Source organism: Nycticebus coucang, chromosome 2, assembly GCF_027406575.1.
Source record: "Nycticebus coucang isolate mNycCou1 chromosome 2, mNycCou1.pri, whole genome shotgun sequence".
Classification (NCBI taxonomy): Eukaryota; Metazoa; Chordata; class Mammalia; order Primates; family Lorisidae; genus Nycticebus; species Nycticebus coucang.
In genome coordinates this window covers 42,336,406-42,355,170 of record NC_069781.1, presented here as the reverse complement: position 1 = coordinate 42,355,170, position 18,765 = coordinate 42,336,406, and the positions used below count along the sequence as shown (strand labels likewise).

The 18,765-nt window shown below is 41.5% G+C and overlaps 1 protein-coding gene and 1 pseudogene across 1 annotated transcript in view; one reads left to right on the top strand and one right to left on the bottom strand.

The window, feature by feature from the left end:
- MELK (maternal embryonic leucine zipper kinase) overlaps nucleotides 1-18,765 on the top strand; it is a 102,748-nt gene that overhangs the window by 17,219 nt on the left and 66,764 nt on the right. Inside the window, exons 4-6 of the mRNA XM_053568789.1 lie at nucleotides 1,230-1,346; nucleotides 8,434-8,577; nucleotides 10,307-10,375. Coding sequence (XP_053424764.1) covers nucleotides 1,230-1,346; nucleotides 8,434-8,577; nucleotides 10,307-10,375 — 330 coding nt within the window. The remainder of the gene's footprint in view (nucleotides 1-1,229; nucleotides 1,347-8,433; nucleotides 8,578-10,306; nucleotides 10,376-18,765) is intronic.
- LOC128570063 (rRNA-processing protein FCF1 homolog) lies at nucleotides 6,839-7,611 on the bottom strand (annotated as a pseudogene).

The following is an 18,765-nucleotide window of genomic DNA, read 5'->3' as shown; positions in this document are numbered from 1 at the left end:
AGCCTCCTAAGTAGCTGGAACTACAGGCGTGTACTACCATGCCTGGCTAATTTTTAAATTTTTTATAAAGACAGGATCTTGTTATATTGCCCTGGTTGGTTTTGAACTCCTTGGCTTAAGTGATCCCTCCCACCTTGGCCTTCCAAAGTGCTGAGAATATAGGTGTGAGCTAGTCCCCACACCTATTTTGAAAATTTTCAAGCCTGGGCGGCGCCTGTGGCTCAGTGAGTAGGGCGCCGGCCCCATAGGCCAAGAGTGGCGGGTTCAAACCCAGCCCCGGCCAAACTGCAACCAAAAAATAGCCGGGCGTTGTGGCGGGCGCCTGTAGTCCCAGCGGCACGGGAGGCTGAGGCAGGAGAATGGCGTAAGCCCAAGAGTTAGAGGTTGCTGTGAGCCGTGTGATGCCACGGCACTCTACCCGAGGGTGGTACAGTGACACTCTGTCTCTACCAAAAAAAAAAAGAAAATTTTCAAGCCTTCAGAAAAGTGAGGAGACTGAGGCAGTGAATAGCCACATAACTTTCACCTCAGTTCACTGGTTTTTAGCTTAATATGCTTCTAAAGGGCCATTGCTGAGGCCCAAAGTGGAGCATAGGTGTGACAACTGAGTAGAGTGTTTCTGTCATTTTCCTTGTATGGAATGCTGACTTTATAAAGGAGTCTGAGATTGTTTTCTGGATGTTGTGCTATTGACCCATGTAGTACTCGTCTTTCATAAAATCCCCAAGCCTTGGTTATGTACATACAAAAAGTTTAGTTATTATGTACATACAAATAAGTTTAGTTATAGTATTCTGTATTGTAGAACAATTTGTTTTGAGGCTACCGACAGCTTTTATTTTTTTATTTTTATACATATTTTTTGAGACAGAGTTTCACTTAGTTTCCCTTGGTAGAGTGCCATGGCTTCACAGCTTATAGCAACCTCAAACTCTTAGGCTCAAGCGATTCTCTTGCCTTAGCCTCCCAAGTAGCTGGGACTACAGTTGCCTGCCACAGCACCTGGCTATTTTTAGAGACGAGGTCTTACTCTGAGTTAGGATGATCTCAAACCTGTGAGCTCAGGCTATCCACCTGCCTCGACCTCCCAGAGTGCTAGAATTACAGGCGTGAACCACTGTGCCTGGCCCTACTGATAGCTTTTACTACTTAGTATTAAAGATGTTGATATTGATGCTTAGAACATACTCCAAATAAAATTTTTGCTCATTCCATATGTTTTGTCACAGAGTGATTTGCCCCGGATCAAAACGGAGATTGATGCCTTGAAGAACCTTAGACATCAGCATATATGTCAACTCTACCATGTGCTAGAGACAGCTAACAAAATATTCATGGTTCTTGAGGTTAGTAGTATGTTCAAGGTACCCACAAATATTTGATCACTTTATCAATAGTTAAGAGAAAAGCAGCCAGGTACAGTAGTGTATGCCTATAACCTTAGCACTTTGGGAGGCCAAGGCAGGAGGTTCTCTTGAGGCCAGGAATTCAAAATCAGACTGGGCAATAGTGAAACCTTGTCTCTACAAAAAAAAAAAAAAATTAGCAGGGCATTGTAGCACTCACCTGTAATCCCAGCTACTTGGAAGGCTGAGGCAGGAGGATTGCTTGAACCCAGGAGTTTGAGGTTATAGTGAGTTATGTTAACGCTACTGCACTCCAGCCTGGGTAATAGAGTGAGACCGTATAGTATAGTATAGTATAGTAAAGTAAAGTGTAAAAGTAATGTTAAAGGTAAAAGTAAAGTGTAAAGTAAAAAGTAAAGTAAAGGGTAAAGTAAAGGGTAAAGGTAAAAACTAAAGTAAAATAATTTCCTCCCACCTTAGCCTCCTAAGTAGCTGGAACTACAGGCGTGTACTACCATGATTTGTAACTGCAAAGTGGTTTACCTGTTCTGTCTGTAACAGTTTAGGTCACACAGACATAAATAATAAATTTGGAGATTCACTGTAATGTGTAATCTTTCTAATAGACTTCTAATGAGGTGATGTAGTTTTGTGGATAGAGTATGTTAGCATTTTTTCCTAGAGGGAAGGACTCATTTCACTTCTATATCATGTATCAATTTCTTAGGGCTGTTATAACAAATTATTGCAAACTTGGCTTAAAACAGTAGACATTTATTGTCTCAGTTCTGGAGGCTCAAAGTCTGAAATCAAGGTGTGGGCAAGATTCGGTTCTTCTGGAGATTCTGAGGGAGGATCTGTTCCATGCCTCTTTCCTAGTTTCTGGTGGTTGCTGGCAGTCTTTCGCTTTTTTTTTTGTTTATTTTTGAGACAGAGTCTCAAGATGTTGCCCTAGGTAGAGTGCTGTGGCATCACAGCTCACAGCAACCTCCAACTCTTGGGCTCAAATGATCCTCTTGCCTCAGTTTTTCTATTTTTAGTAGAGACCGGGTCTTGCTTTTGCTCAGGCTAGTCTCAAACTTGTGAGCTCAAGCAATCCACCCATCTTGGCCTCCAGAGGGCTAGGATTATAGGCATGAGCCACTGTGCCCAGCCTTGTCCTTGGCATTTGTTAGCGTAGAGATGAACAACTCCAATCTCTGCCTCTATCTTCAAATTGTGTTCTCCTCTTTGTGTGTCTACATTTCTGCCCAAATTTCCCTCTTCTTAAAAGGACCCAACTCATTGACTTAGGGCCCATCCTAATCCAGTGTGACCTCTTTTTAACTTGATTACATCTGTAAAAACCCTTTTTACAAATAAGGTCACATTCACATACATAATATTGGGACTTGAACGTATCTTTTGAAGGGGACACAGTTCAAGGTGTAGCATGTGGGTAGTTTCCAGTGCATGTTCTGCAAAGGCTCTTTCAAGTTCAGCCTGCCCCTTTATGCTTGAAACTTGAAGTTTTTAGAACTGGCATCATTTATCTCTTATTTCATTTTCTTTAGTCTCAGCCAAGTGATTTGTAACTGCACGTCATTTTCACAGGTTAGCACTGTTTTCAAAGCATATTTTGAAATTCATAATGTTGAAAGTTTTGGACCTAGACCTATTTTCTCTTTACTATGCTGTAGATCCACCCATAAGGTCTAAACTGATACACTGATGATTTTCTTTTTCTTTTTTATTTTTTTTTCCAGTTTTGGCCAGGGCTGGGTTTGAACCCGCCACCTCCAGCATATGGGGCCAGTGCCCTACTCCTTTGAGCCACAGGTGCTGCCCAACACTGATGATTTTAAACCTTCTAATTTTATTTATTTATTTATTTTTTGATAAAGAGCCTCAAGCTGTCGCCCTGGGTAGAGTGCCGTGACATCACAGCTCATAGCAACCTCCAACTCTTGGGCTTAAGCGATTCTCCTGCCTCTGCCTCCCAAGTAGCTGGGATTACAGGCGACCGCCACAACACCCGGCTATTTTTTCTTTTTTCCCTTGGTTGCAGCTGTCATTGTTGTTTGGTGTGCCTGGGCTGGATTTGAACTCGCCAGTTCAGGTGTATGTGGCTGGTGCCTTAGCCGCTTGAGCCACAGGCGCTGAGCCTTTATTTTTGTTTTTGAGACAGAGTCTTATTATGTCACCCTCAGTAGAGTGCCGTAGCCTCAGCCTCAGCCTCCCAAGTAGCTGCGACTACAGGCACCTATCACAATGCCTGGCTATGGTTTTTTTTTTTTTTTTGGTTGGAATTGTCATTGTTTTTTTTTTTTTTTTGTAGAGACAGAGTCTCACTATACTGCCCTCGGGTAGAGTGCCGTGGCGTCACACGGCTCACAGCAACCTCTAACTCTTGGGCTTACGTGATTCTCCTGCCTCAGCCTCCCGAGCAGCTGGGACTACAGGCGCCCGCCACAACGCCCAGCTATTTTTTGGTTGCAGTTTGGCCAGGGCTGGGTTTGAACCCGCCACCCTCGGCATATGGGGCTGGCGCCCTACTCACTGAGCCACAGGTGCCGCCCTGGAATTGTCATTGTTTAGCAGGCTAGGCCCAGGCTCTAACCTGCCAGTCTCGGTGTATGTGGCTGTCGCCCTACTCACTGAGCTACAGGTGCCGAGCCCTTTTTTATTTTTAGCTGATCCTTTTGTTCAAATTAAATTATTAGAAAACAAAACCCTTAAAAGGTCCATGAACCTGATACAAAAGTTAAAAGGTATAAGAGGATATATATTAAAAATTAAATTTTCTTTACCATGTCCCAGCCATCTAATTCTTTCTTCTTTTTTTTTTTTTGGTAGAGACAGAGTCTCACTGTACTGCCCTCAGGTAGAGTGCCGTGGCGTCACACGGCTCACAGCAACCTCTAACTCTTGGGCTTACGTGATTCTCCTGCCTCAGCCTCCCGAGCAGCTGGGACTACAGGAGCCCACCACAATGCCCGGCTATTTTTTTGTTGGAGTTTGGCCGGAGCTGGGTTTGAACCCGCCACCCTCGGCATATGGGGCTGGCGCCCTACTCACTGAGCCACAGGCGCCGCCCTAATTCTTTCTTCTGAGTAATTCACTTATTTTTACTTGTATCTCCTATAGATTCTCTCTCTCTTTATATATATATAAAATGCGTATGTCTCTGCGTGTGTGTGTTTGTGTACCTTATTAATTTTTGTTTCACAAATAGTCAAAACCATAATTATACTCTGCACTTTTTTTCCCACTTAAAGTTGGAGAGACTACATTTGTAGAGATTTTAGATATTTTTATTTCTCTTTATTTTGTATTTCTTTATTTGAAAATATGAAATAGGTGGTGTTTTTGATCTTACTGGTTAGCTTCTTTTTTTTTGCAATTTTTGACCAGGGTTGAGTTTTGAACCCACCACCTCCAGTATATGGGGCCAGCGTCTTTCTCCTTGAACCACAGGCACCACCATATTGGATAGCATTTTAAAAAATTTACTATTAAGGTATGATTTATACACAATAAAATGTATACATTAGGTACGTAGATTGACAGATGTATACTTCCACCCTTAGAATATAAAGAATTTCTATTACCCCAGCAAGTTTTTCCTGTCCCTTTGAGGTTCATCTTGTAACTACACCTACCCTGCCCTTATCACAATCACTGACCTGATTTCCGTCAATATAGATTCGTTTTACTCAGTAATGTAATTAGAATTTAATGTAAATGAATTGTACAGTTTATTCTTTTGTGTGTGGCTTCTTTTGCTCAGCATAATGCTTTTTGTAAGTCACTATATCAATAAGTACCTGGAGATTATTCCATATCAGTCTGTAAAGAGTTTTCTCTCTTTTATTTTTCTTTTTTTAAAATTGTTGTCTAGAATTCCATTTTATAGCTGTTTTGTAATTTATATAGTTTGTATAGTTTAGGTTTCTGCTATGGTCTGAATGTTAGTGTCTAGCCAACATGTTGGCTAGACATATGTCTACATATGACATAGTTCATATGTCAGAACTTAATCTGTAATGTGATAATATTAAGAGGTGGGGCCTTTGGTAGGTAATACTTTCATGAATGGAATTAGTCCCTTATGAAAGAGGCTTGATGGAGCCTGAGCCTGGTTGTTCCCTTCTACCATGCGATGGTATGTAATAGGTGTTAACTATTAGCAACAGGACCTCAGTAGGCACTGAATCTCCTGGCGCCTTGATATTGGCTTTCCAGTCTCTAGAACTGAAAGCAATAAATTTCTGTTGTTTATACATTAAATTACTCCCATCCAAGTACTAACCAGGCCTGACCCTGCTTGGCTTCTGAGATTAGTATAAATTAAGTTACTTAATGTAAGATGTTTTGGTATAGCAGCTCAAAGGAACTAGGACAGTTATTTCTAGTCTTTTGCTTTTACAGATTGCTGCTGCAGCAAATCATCTCTAATGTGCATTGTTTTTTGATGTGAGTGAGTACATCTGTAGGAAAAATGCCTAAATATGGAACTATTAAGTCAAAAGTTATATGCATTTGTAATTTTAATTGATATTGCTAAAATGGAATGAAATCTTGAATAGAAACCCAGCTTATAGAAAGAATAGTGGAGCTGCTGTAGAGAAGGGATGGAAAGCTTTGTGCTTTGGCATCTATTCTCCTACAGCCACTAAGGTACTTCTGTAGACCTGGGCTCCTTTTGGTATAGGTTGAAAACCATGAGTCTTTTTTTCTTTTTTTAATTGTAAACCAACAATTTATAATTGTATAAACTTATGGAGTACAAAGTGATGTTATAATCTATGAATACAATGTGGAATAATTAAACTAGTCAATATATCCCTCACCTCAAATACTTAACATTTTTTTTTTTGTTTTTTTTAATACCTAACATTTTTGTGGTAAGAACATTTGAAATTTACTCTCTTACTGATTTTGAAATGTATATTACTCTAACATTATCTATAATTACCACATTGTGCAACAGAACTCAAAAAAGAATAAAGCTTTCTTTGTGAGATTTTGCATCTTTGACCATTAAGGAAATAAAATACCATTTTCAAAATAGCATCCAAACGTGAGTGTATTTACCCACATCTTCCACCTCATAATAGAGCAAGCAGGTGAACAGAGTAATAATTCATGGTATTTCACGTTTAACAAACTATTAACAGAGACAGTTGAAGAAAGAATAATAAGAAACGGCTTGGCACCTGTGGCTCAAGCGGCTAAGGCGCCAGCCACATATACTTGAGCTGGCAGGTTCGAATCCAGCCCGGACCCGCCAAACAATGATGGCTGCAACCAAAAAAATAGCCAGGCGTTGTGGCAGGCGCCTGTAGTCCCAGCTACTTGGGAGGCGGAGGTAGGAGAATCGCTTGAGCTTAGGAGTTGGAGGTTGCTGTGAGCTGTGATGCTTCGGCACTCTACCCAGGGTGACAGCTTGAGGCTCTGTCTCCAAAAAAAAAAAAAAAATAATAATAATAAGAAACATTGTCTTATAAGAATTAGAACTGAGGGGCTCCATAATCGTCTGGCATCCATTCAGTATTGTATTTGTGGTTAGGAATATACATGACAGGAACTCCGGGGATTTTTTGGATTCTTCGTTTAGCCTGGGCGGCGCCTGTGGCTCAAGGAGTAGGGCTCCGGTCCCATATGCCAGAGGTGGCGGGTTCAAACCTAGCCCCGGCCAAAAAAAAAAAAATAAGTGTGGATTCTTCGTTTAAGGTCTCGGTCAACTATGGCCCTATGTAACACTTCTGCTGAGTTACTCTCTGTACTAAGCAGTCATCTGCATAGGTTCCTTTGTGTGTGCATGGTAATCATTGAAATCTTGGATCCTTGGCAATCCTGAGGGCCACTCGATACTTCTGCCCCAATTTCTCAGTTTCAGCCTTTACACAGTCAGTTATACAAGGAATGAACTTGGCATACAGATGGTCCATCATTGACTGCACTAAGTCCAGTTTGGCTTTATGGAAAAGCTGATAAATTTGGTATCAACCGAGATGTGGTAAGGTGGGCCCAGTTGTGTATTATATTGGAAGAATAAGCAGGAAGAATGCTGGGGGACTTCTCTTTCCTTTAATGTACTGTGGTCTGTCTTTCTTTTTAGGTTTCTTTTTATTTATTTATTTATTATTTTTATTGTTAAATCATGGCTGTGTACATTAGTGCAATTGCCTGTGTTTTTAGGTTTCAATCTATCGTTTTCTTTAAGCCTCTGATCTCTGAGACTAAGCATTCGCTTCATGGTTGCATACTTCCTTGTTTTCTTTTGTTCCCATGTTCATGCCAGACTCTTGTTTCTCGCTCTCTCTCTCTCTTTTTTTTTTTGAGACAGAGTCTCACTTTGTTGCCCTGGGTAGAGTGCCATGGGATCATAGTTCACAGTAAACTCAAACTCCTGGGCACAAGAGATCCTCTTGCCTCATCCTCCCAAGTAGCTAGGGACTACTGGCAAGAGCCACCATACCTAGTTAGTTTTTCTATTTTTAGTAGAGACAAGGTCTCACTCTTGCTTAGTCTGGTCTTGAACTCCTGAGCTCAAGCAGTCCACCTGCCTTGATTTCATAGAGTGTTATGGCTCCATGGTGTGAGTCATGGTTGAAAACCACTAGTCTCTGGAATGGAGAAACAATAATTATTGCTGGGATTTGTAATTTTAGGTAATTACATTAAATACAAGTACATTAAGATGCGAATGGGTTTTAGTAGTTTGCTATAAAAATATAAAACCCTGAGTGAGCTTTTTAAAATCCCAGTGGTAGTAACACCAAATTAAAATGATCTCAAGTTACCTATGAATAAATATTGAAATAACTTGAAAAAAAAAAAAATCCCAGTGGTAGTTGGTTTTACTTCTACTTACTGGTGGTTATAAAACTGCTTGAGGAAAGAGTTACTGTTCTCATTCCTGGAATAATTTTTGGCTTGTTTGATCCTGAGAGTGTATTTTTGAATATGCCTCACTCAGTTCCCTTGTCTATAAAGTCAAATTAATAATATCTCTGCATTAAGGATATTTTTTATTTTAAGTTCTTGTAAGGTGATATTTGTAAGTTGTAACAGTTTCTGTGTGATTCCTTTGCCATTGAAGTACTGCCCTGGAGGAGAGCTGTTTGATTATATAATTTCCCAGGATCGCCTGTCAGAAGAGGAAACCCGAGTTGTGTTCCGTCAGATAGTATCTGCTGTTGCTTATGTGCACAGTCAAGGCTATGCTCACCGGGACCTCAAACCAGTAAGTGACTACATCACATTTAGATGCTTACCCAAGGGTTGAATACTATTTACCTGTCATTTTAGGTTTCTAAATGTTTTTTCTGTTTAGGGGTGTATGTTAGCTTTGCTTTTTTGGTTGTTATTCCAATCAGAATCCTTCACATTGCTTTTTTTTTTTTCCTTTACCTTTGACTGTTGGCAGCTTTTATGGATAGACTTATTAGTGTTTGATTTATTTGTCAATTGTGTGTAAGATTTGTCTTGTAATCAGGATTTTATTTCTAGAAGAGTATTGAGTATTTTCTATGAGTATATTGTGTACTTGAGCATTTTCCATTCAGTGCTATTTTCCTAACTTCATGTTCCTTCAATTTAATTTAATTTTTAATTTTAATTGTTATTTATTTTTTGAGACAGAGTCCTACTATTTCACCCTTGGTAGAGTGCCATGGTGTTACAGCTCACAGCAACCTTAAATTCTTGGGCTTAAGCAATTCTCTTGCTTTAGCCTCCCAAGTAGCTGGGACTACAGGCGTCTGCCACAAGGTTGGGCTATTTTTTGTTGCAGTTGTCATTGTTTAGCTGGCCTGGGTTGGGTTTGAACCTGCTAGCCTTAGTGTATGTGGCTGGCGCCATAACCTCTGTGCTATGGGCATGGAGCCTATTTTTTTTTTTTTTTTTTTGAGACAGAATCTCACTTGGTCACCCTTGGTAGAGTGCCGTGGTGTCTTAGCTCACAGCAACCTCCAGCTCTTGGGCTTAGGTGATTCTCTTGCCTCAGTCTCCCAAGTAGCTGGGACTACAGGTGCCCACCACAACGCCCAGCTATTTTTTTAGAGACAGGGTTTTGCTCTGGTTCAGGCTGGTCTCCAACGTGTGAGCTCAGGTAATACATCCACCTCAGCCTCCCAAGTGCTGGGATTACAGGCATGAGCCTGGCCTGTTCCTTTAATTTTAATTCCATTATTCCTCAGAATGGACAGTTCAATGTAATTAACAGAATCTACTTTTTAAGGAAAGAATAAACGTGTGACATATCCTTTAAGTCTGTAGGCTCTGACTCATGTCAATATGGATTTAAATATTACTTGATACCCAGTTAGGGACCTACAATTAAGCTGAGAAAATACCCTTTTCTGTCTGATTTTACCCAACTCTTTGAACTGAGCTCACTCTTTTGGTTTAGACTTGCTTTTGGCACAAATTGTATTTGCTCGTAGTTTAACCTGAGAGTACAAAGGAGAAAATGTTTCATGCTAGTGTGTTTTCAGGGAAATTGTTAGAGTTACCATCATTCTTCCTCTTTCCTCTTCCGTATTTCTTGTCATTTCATTAGTTTTTAGTGATTTTTTTACTCTGTTATACCCAGACTTTTTTTTTTTTTTTTTTGTAGAGACAGAGTCTCACTTTATGGCCCTTGGTAGAGTGCCGTGGTGTCACACAGCTCACAGCAACCTCCAACTCCTGGGCTTAAGGTGATTCTCTTGCTTCAGCCTCCCAAGTAGCTGGGACTACAGGTGCCCGCCACAACGCCCGGCTATTTTTTGGTTGCAGTTTGGCCGGGGCCGGGTTTGAACCCGCCACCCTCAGTATATGGGGCCGGCGCCTTACCGACTGAGCCATAGGCGCCGCCCATATACCCAGACTTTTTAATGTAAATAACCTAAATCATTTTTAGAAATGACTAAGAGGTAGATTTGATATAAGGAAGTCATTGTGCAGTTATGAAAATATTTTTGTTTTCCCAGGAAAATTTATTGTTTGATGAATATCATAAATTAAAGCTGATTGACTTCGGTCTGTGTGCAAAACCTAAGGTAAGTGGAGAAATGAAAATGCTTTTTTTTTTTTTTTTTTGGTGAATGCATCTCTTAGTGTGTTATCTTGTACTGATTTCTACTTAGTCTTTATTTAACCTGGTTACGTCCATTGAAAAGTGTTAAATTTCATTGCTGGCATCAGTAATTTTTTAAGTTCTCTAGATGATTCTAACATATAACCAAGTTTGAGAGCCACTGTTCTAATACTAGAGTTGGTCTTGCTAAAGACCTCATGGTCTGCGATAAACATTTTAGTGCATATGTCCTATGGTAAAATGATTTTTTTCCTTCTGGCTAAATACCTAGTGATGGGATTTCAGGGTTAAGTGATTTCTACTTTTAAGTATTTGAGGATTCTCCATACTTCTTTCCAAAGAGATTATATGAATTGGCAATCCCACAAACAGTGTACAAGTGTTTCCTTCTCTTCACAACCATGCCAGCATCTGTGGCTTTGTGGCTTTGTGATGGGGGCTGTTCTTACTAGAGTTAGGTGATATTTCAAAGTAGTTTTGATTTGCATTTCTCTGATGATTAGGGATGATGAACATTCTTTTCACGTGTTTTTTGGCCATTCATCTTTATTCAGAAAGGGTTCTGTTCATGTTTTTTTTGTCCAGTGATAAATGTTTGCTCTTTTCTGTTGATTAGTTTGAGTTCTTATGTAGATTCTGGTTTTCAGCCCCAGATTAGTAACATGCAAATATCTTTTCCCATTCTCATTTTTTTTTTTTTTGTAGAGACAGAGTCTCACTTTACTGCCCTCAGTGGAGTGCCATGGCATCACACGGCTCACAGCAACCTCCAGCTCTTGGGCTTACGTGATTCTCTTGCCTCAGCCTCCCGAGTAGCTGGGACTACAGGCGCCCACCACAACGCTCGGCTATTTTTTTGTTGCAGTTTGGCCGGGGCTGGGTTTGAACCCACCACCCTCCGCATATGAGGCCGGTGCCCTACTGACTGAGCCACAGGCACTGCCCCTCTTTTTTTTTTTTTTTTCTTTTTTTTTTTTTATTGTTAAATCATAGCTGTGTACATTAGTGCAATCGCCTGTATCCATTCTAAGATGCACCATAGATGTGGCCCCACCCATTACCCTTCTTCCACCAAAACCTCCCCCCTCCCTTCCCCTTTCTTGGCTCTTTCCCCATAGTATTGTGCTATAGTTGGGTTATAGTCTTCATGTGAAAGCTATAATTTAGCTTCATAGTAGGGCTGAGTACATTGGATACTTTTTCTTCCATTCCTGAGATACTTTGCTAAGAAGAATATGTTCCAGCTCCATCCATGTAAACATGAAAGAGGTAAAGTCTCCATCTTTCTTTAAGGCTGCATAGTATTCCATGGTATACATGTACCACAATTTGCTAGTCCATTCGTGGGTCGATGGGCACTTGGGCTTCTTCCATGACTTAGCAATTATGAATTGGGCTGCAATAAACATTCTGGTACAGATGTCTTTGTTATATTGTGACTTTTGGTCTTCTGGGTATAAATCTAGTAAAGGAATTATAGGATCGAATGGCAGGTCTATTTTTTTTGTGGAGACAGAGTCTCACTTTATGGCCCTCGGTAGAATGCCGTGGCCTCACACAGCTCACAGCAACCTCCAACTCCTGGGGCTTAAGTGATTCTCTTGCCTCAGCCTCCCGAGTAGCTGGGACTACAGGTGCCCGCCACAGCGCCCGGCTATTTTTTGGTTGCAGTTTGGCCGGGGCCGGGTTTGAACCCGCCACCCTCAGTATATGGGGCTGGCACCTTACCAACAGCCACAGGCGCCGCCCGGCAGGTCTATTTTTAGGTCTCTAAGTATTCTCCAAACATCCTTCCAGAAGGAATGTATTAGTGGGCATTCCCACCAGCAGTGTAGAAGTTTGCCCTTTCCTCCACATCCACGCCAACATTTCTGGTTTTGGGATTTTGCTATGTGGGCTACTCTTACTGGGGTTAGGTGATATCTCAGAGTAGTTTTGATTTGCATTTCTCTGATGATTAAGGATGATGAGCTTTTTCTCATGTGTTTGTAGATCTTGCATTGGTCTTCTTTAGAGAAGTCTCTCTTCAAGTCCCTTGCCCACCCTGAGATGGGGTCACGTGTTCTTTTCTTGTTAATACGTTTGAGTTCTCTGTGGATTCTGATTATTAGACCTTTATCAGAGGTATAACCTGCAAATATTTTCTCCCATTCTGAGGGCTGTCTGCTTGCTTTACTCACTATGTTCTTGGCTGTGCAGAAGCTTTTTAGTTCGATCAGGTCCCAGTAGTGTATTTTTGATACTGCTTCAATTGCCTGCGGAGTCCTCCTCCTAAAATATTCACCCAGGCCGATTCCTTCAAGAGTTTTCCCTGCACTTTCTTCAAGTATTTTTATAGTTTCATGCCTTAAGTTTAAATCTTTAATCCAGTGAGAGTCTATCTTAGTTAATGGTGAAAGGTGTGGGTCCAGTTTCAATCTTCTACAGGTTGCCAGCCAGTTTACCCAGTACCATTTGTTAAATAGGGAATCTTTTCCCCACTGAATGTTTTTAATTGGCTTGTCAAAGATCAAATAATGGTAAGTAGCTAGATCCATCTCTTGGTTCTCTATTCTGTTCCAGACATCTACTTCTCTGCTTTTGTGCCAGTACCAGGCTGTTTTGATCACTATGGATTTATAGTACAGTCTCAGGTCTGGTAGCTTGATTCCTCCAGCTTTGTTTTTATTGCTGAGTAATGTTTTGGCTATTGGAGGTTTTTTCTGATTCCATATAAAACAAAGTATAATTTTTCAAGATCTTTAAAGTATGACAATGGAGCTTTAATAGGAATTGCATTGAAGTTATATATTGCTTTGGGCAGTATGGACTTTTTTTTTTTTTTTAAATAATTGTGGAGATTTTATTTTATTTTATTTTTTGTGGTTTTTGGCCAGGGCTGGGTTTGAACCCACCACCTCCAGCATATGGAACCGGCGACCTACTCCTTGAGCCATAGGCGCCGCCCAGTATGGACATTTTAACAATGTTGATTCTTCCAGCCATGAGCATGGTATGTTTTTCATCTGTTAACATCTTCGGCTATTTCTTTTCTTTTTTTTTTTTTTTTTTTGTAGAGACAGAGTTTCACTTTATTGCCCTCGGTAGAGTGCCGTGGCCTCACACAGCTCACAGCAACCTCCAACTCCTGGGCTTAGGCGATTCTCCTGCCTCAGCCTCCCGAGCAGCTGGGACTACAGGCGCCCGCCACAACGCCCGGCTATTTTTTGGTTGCAGTTCAGCAGGGGCTGGGTTTGAACACGCCACCCTCGGTATATGGGGCCGGCGCCCTGCTCACTGAACCACAGGGGCCGCCCCGGCTATTTCTTTTCTTAGAGTTTCATAGTTCTCTTTGTAGAGATCTTTCACGTCCTTTGTTAGGTATACTCCCAAATATTTCATCTTCTTTGGCACTACTGTGAAAGGAATAGAGTCCTTGACTGTTTTTTCGGCTTGGTTATTGTTGGTATATATGAAGGCTATAGATTTCTGGGTGTTGATTTTGTAGCCTGAGACATTGCTATATTCCTTGATCACTTCTAAAAGTTTTGTAGTAGAATCCCTAGTGTTTTCCAGATATATAATCATATCATCTGCGAAGAGTGAAAGTTTGATCTCTTCTGACCCCATGTGGATACCCTTGATCGCCTTTTCTTCCCTAATTGCAATGGCTAAAACTTCCATTACAATGTTAAAGAGCAATGGAGACAATGGGCAACCTTGCCTGGTTCCTGATCTAAGTGGAAATGATTTCAATTTAACTCCATTCAATACGATATTGGCTGTGGGTTTGCTGTAGATGGCCTCTATTAGATTAAGAAATGTCCCTTCTAATTTCTAAACCAATTTTCTTTTTTTTTTTTTCTTAGAGACAGAGTTTCACTTTATGGCCCTTGGTAGAGTACCATGGCGTCACACAGCTCACAGCAACCTCCAACTCCTGGGCTTAAGCGATTCTCTTACCTCAGCCTCCCGAGTAACTCGGACTACAGGAGCCTGCCACAGCGCCCACCTATTTTTTTTTTTGGTTGCAGTTCAGCCGGGGCCAGGTTTGAACCTGCCACCCTCGGTATATGGGGCCGGCGCCTTACCGACTGAGCCACAGGCGCCGCCCTATACCAATTTTCTTAAGTGCTCTGATCATGAAGGGATGCTGGATATTATCAAAAGCTTTTTCTGCATCAATCGAAAGAATCATATGGTCTTTATTTTTAAGTTTGTTTATGTGTTGAATTACATTTATAGATTTACGTATATTGAACCAGCCTTGAGACCCTGGGATAAATCTGACTTGGTCATGGTGTATAATTTTTTTGATGTGTTGTTGGATTCTGTTTGTTAGCGTCTTATTGAGTATTTTAGCATCTATATTCATTAGTGATATTGGTCTATAATTTTCTTTTCTTGTTGGGTCTTTCCCTGGTTTGGGGATCAAGGTGATGTTTGCTTCATAGAATGTGCTGGGTAATATTCCTTCTTTTTCTATATTTTGGAAGAGGTTTAGTAGTATAGGTACTAGTTGTTCTTTAAATGTTTGGTAGAATTCTGACGTAAAGCCATCTGGTCCTGGGCTTTCCTTTTTAGGGAGATTTTGTATAGTTGATGCTATTTCAGAACTTGATATAGGCGTGTTCAACATTTTCACTTCGTTCTGGCTAAGTCTTGGTAGGTGGCATGCTTCCAGGTATTGGTCGATTTCTTTCAGATTTTCATATTTGTGAGAGTAGAGTTTCTTGTAGTATTCGTTAAGGATTTTTTGAATTTCTGAGGGGTCTGTTGTTATTTTATCATTACCATTTCTGATTGATGAAATTAGAGATTTTACTCTTTTTTTCCTGGTTAGGTTGGCCAAAGGTTTATCTATTTTATTGATCTTTTCAAAAAACCAGCTTTTGGATTTATTGATCTGTTGTATAATTCTTTTGTTTTCAATTTCATTTAATTCTGCTCTGATTTTGGTTATTTCCTTTATTCTGCTGCGTTTGGGGTTGAAGTGTTCTTCTTTCTCCAGTTGCTTGAGATGTTCCATTAAGTTATTGACTTCCTCTCTTTCCGTTTTCTTGAGGAAGGCTTGCAGTGCTATAAATTTCCCTCTTAGGACTGCCTTTGCAGTATCCCAGAGGTTCTGGTAATTCGTGTCTTGATTGTTATTTTGTTCCAAAAATATGGTGATTTCCTTCTTAATCTCGTCTATAACCCATGTATCCTTCAGCATAAGGTTGTTTAGCTTCCATGTTTTTCAATGGGTATGCAGGTTCCTGTTGTTATTTAGTTCAACTTTTATTCCATGATGGTCTGAGAAGATGCAAGGAATAATTTCTGTTTCTTTAAATTTGCTGAGGTTAGATTTGTGGCCTAGGATGTGGTCGATTTTGGAGTATGTTCCGTGGGCCTATGAGAAGAATGTGTATTCAGTTTTTTTGGGATGAAATGTTCTGTAGATGTCTGTTAAGTCCAGATGTTGAATGGTTGAGTTTAAATCGAAAATTTCTTTGCTTAGCTTCTTTTTGGAGGATCTATCCAGGACTGCTAAAGGGGTGTTAAAATCTCCAACTACTATGAAGTGGAGGAAATCAAGTTGCTCATGTCTGTTAGAGTTTCTCTTATAAATTGAGGTGTGTTGTGGTTGGGTGCATAAATATTAATAATTGAGATCTCATCATAGTGAGTATTACCTTTAACAAATATGAAGTGTCCATCCTTATCTTTAATTATTTTGGTTGGTTTAAAGCCTATTGCGTCTGCGAACAGGATTGCAATGCCTGCTTTTTTCTGCTTTCCATTTGCCTGGAATATAGATGACCATCCCTTCACCTTGAGTCTGTATCTGTCTTTTAATGTGAGATGCGATTCTTGGATGCAGCAGATATCTGGCTTCAGTTTTTGTATCCAGTCCGCCAACCTATGCCTCTTTAGAGGACATACCCATTCACATTAATTGAGAGTATTGATAAGCCTTTTGAGAGACCGCTGGACATTTTTAATCCTTTTGCGACTGTGGAAGTTGGAATTTGATCAAAAATTTTTTGGGTGGGTTTACTTTTGTGGTGGAGAGTTACGCTGGTCTTTATGGAGGATAGGTCTAAGATGTCCTGGAGAGCTGGTTTAGTTGTGGCAAATTTCTTCAACATGTGAATGTCATTGAAGTATTTAATTTCTCCATCATAAATGAAGCTCAGTTTAGCTGGGTACAGGATCCTGGGTTGAAAGTTATTTTGTTTTAGGAGATTAAAAGTCGATGACCATCCTCTTCTAGCTTGAAAGGTTTCAGCAGAGAGATCTGCAGTTATTCTGATATTCTTCCCCTTGAAGGTAATAGTTTTCTTTCGTCTGGCAGCTTTCAGAATTTTCTCCTTCACATCAACTTTAGTGAAATTGATTATGATGTGTCTGGGGGATGTCTTATTTGGGTTGAGTTGTGCTGGAGTTCTGAAACTGTCTGCTATCTGAATTTTGGAATCTCTTGGCATGTCTGGAAAGTTCTCCTTCATAATCTCAGGGAGAAGAGACTCTGTGCCTTGTGAAGCCACTTCGTCACTTTCGGGGATCCCTATAAGACAAATATTGGTTTTCTTCAAATTATCTGAGAGCTCTCTGAGAGAGTGGTCTGTTTTTGCTCTCCATTTCTCTTCTTCTTCGAGGGTTTGGGAGCGTTTGAAAGCTCTGTCTTCAATGTCAGAAATCCTTTCTTCTGCTTGCTCCATTCTGTTACTGAGGGATTCTACTGTGTTTCTCAGATCTTTGAGGGATGCAACTTCTTTTCTCAATGTGTCGAAATCTTTGGTCATTTGGTCTTTGAATCCATTGAATTCTTGAGGTAACTTTTCGAATTCTAATTCGATCTTATTTGCTGTCCAGATCCTGAATTCAATTTCTGACATCTCAGCTATTTGTTTGTGCATGGGGTCTTGTGCTGTTTCTGCCCCATTGATCCTTGGGGGAGTTGATCTACTCTGATTATTCATATTGCCAGAGTTTTTCTGTTGATTTCACCTCATGATTGTTTTTCATCGTTGCCTCTGGCTGTCCTCACAGTTGGGGAAGTGTCTCTCCAAGATTAGACCCCTGCGGGATCACTCTATTGTTGCTGGATCTTTATAGGGAGTGACCCGGTGTAGTTCCTCTGGGGCTGCTCTAGCTAGGGAGTTCTGGTTGTGGAAGCAGCTCTGGTTTGTGACACACCCTGATCCAGCAACAGGGCTGGGGGTGGTGCGCACGGTTCTGGGAATGCCATGCACCCAGTGACTTTGGCACAGAGAGCCCAAGGCTCCAGCAGTCTCTGGCCAGGAGAAGAGCTCTGTGCAGAGGCAGGCAGGGCTCCAAAGGGCACGCAGCTACCAGCGTCCCTGTCCAGATGAACGGGCTAGTGTGAAAGGTGGGAGGACACAGGAGGGAGGACGCAGTGTTGCGTGGCTCTCGCAGTTCCTGGTCAAGGATTGTGGAGGCCTGGTGGGTGCGGGTCACCGGTCGGGGGTCACTGCACAGCTCTTATGGAGGTCTGGGCGGCACCAAGCCCAGGAGTTTGAGGTTGCTATGAGCTGTGACGGCACAGCACTCTACCCAGGGCAATAGCCCAAGGCTCCAGTGTGCCCAAACCGTCTCACTCTGCCCCTAAGGATTAGGGCTGTAAGGCAGCTCAGTCCCCGCCTTTAGGCTGCTCAGTCAGTAGGTTAGTTTGACCTGCCCAATCCTTGTTCTGAGACCCTGAGGGCGGAGCTTGCCAGGGCAGTTCTTTCATAATGGCTTCCTGCGCCTAGCTTAGTGGCTCTTTCTGGTGCCCCAGACAATGCCCAAAGTTCTCCACACTCCTGCTCAAGCTCTCCCCAAGGCAGTTCAACTGAGTGCCAAGTCCAAGAACACTGAAACAGTTCACAGGTAAGGCCTTTCTGGTTTGCAGTCTCACTGCTGCTTGTACTTACGTTTGCCGGTGTGATTAGGTCGATCAAACACACGCAACCACTTGCCAGTTTTCCACTGTTTTTGTCCTCCTCTTGGGGTCCAGAAGTCCTTTGCTGGCTCCCTGTGTCCTCAAAGGGATGATTATAGGCAGATCCCACCGGCCAGAGATGCTTGGAGTCTTGTCTCCCCAGACTCGCTGTTCCCAGTTGCAGGGAAGCTGTTATTCGGCCGCCATCTTTAATCTCTCCTCTTTTTTTTTTTTTTTTTTTTTTTTTGAGACAATGGCTCAAGCTGTCGCCCTGGATAGCGTGCCGTGGCATCACAGCTCACAGCAACCTCCAACTGCTGGGCTCAAGGGATTCTCCTGCCTCTGCCTCCCAAGTAGCTGGGATCACAGGCGCCCAACACAACACCTCGCTATTTTTTGTTTGCAGCCATCATTGTTGTTTGGCAGGCCAGGGCTGGATTTGATCC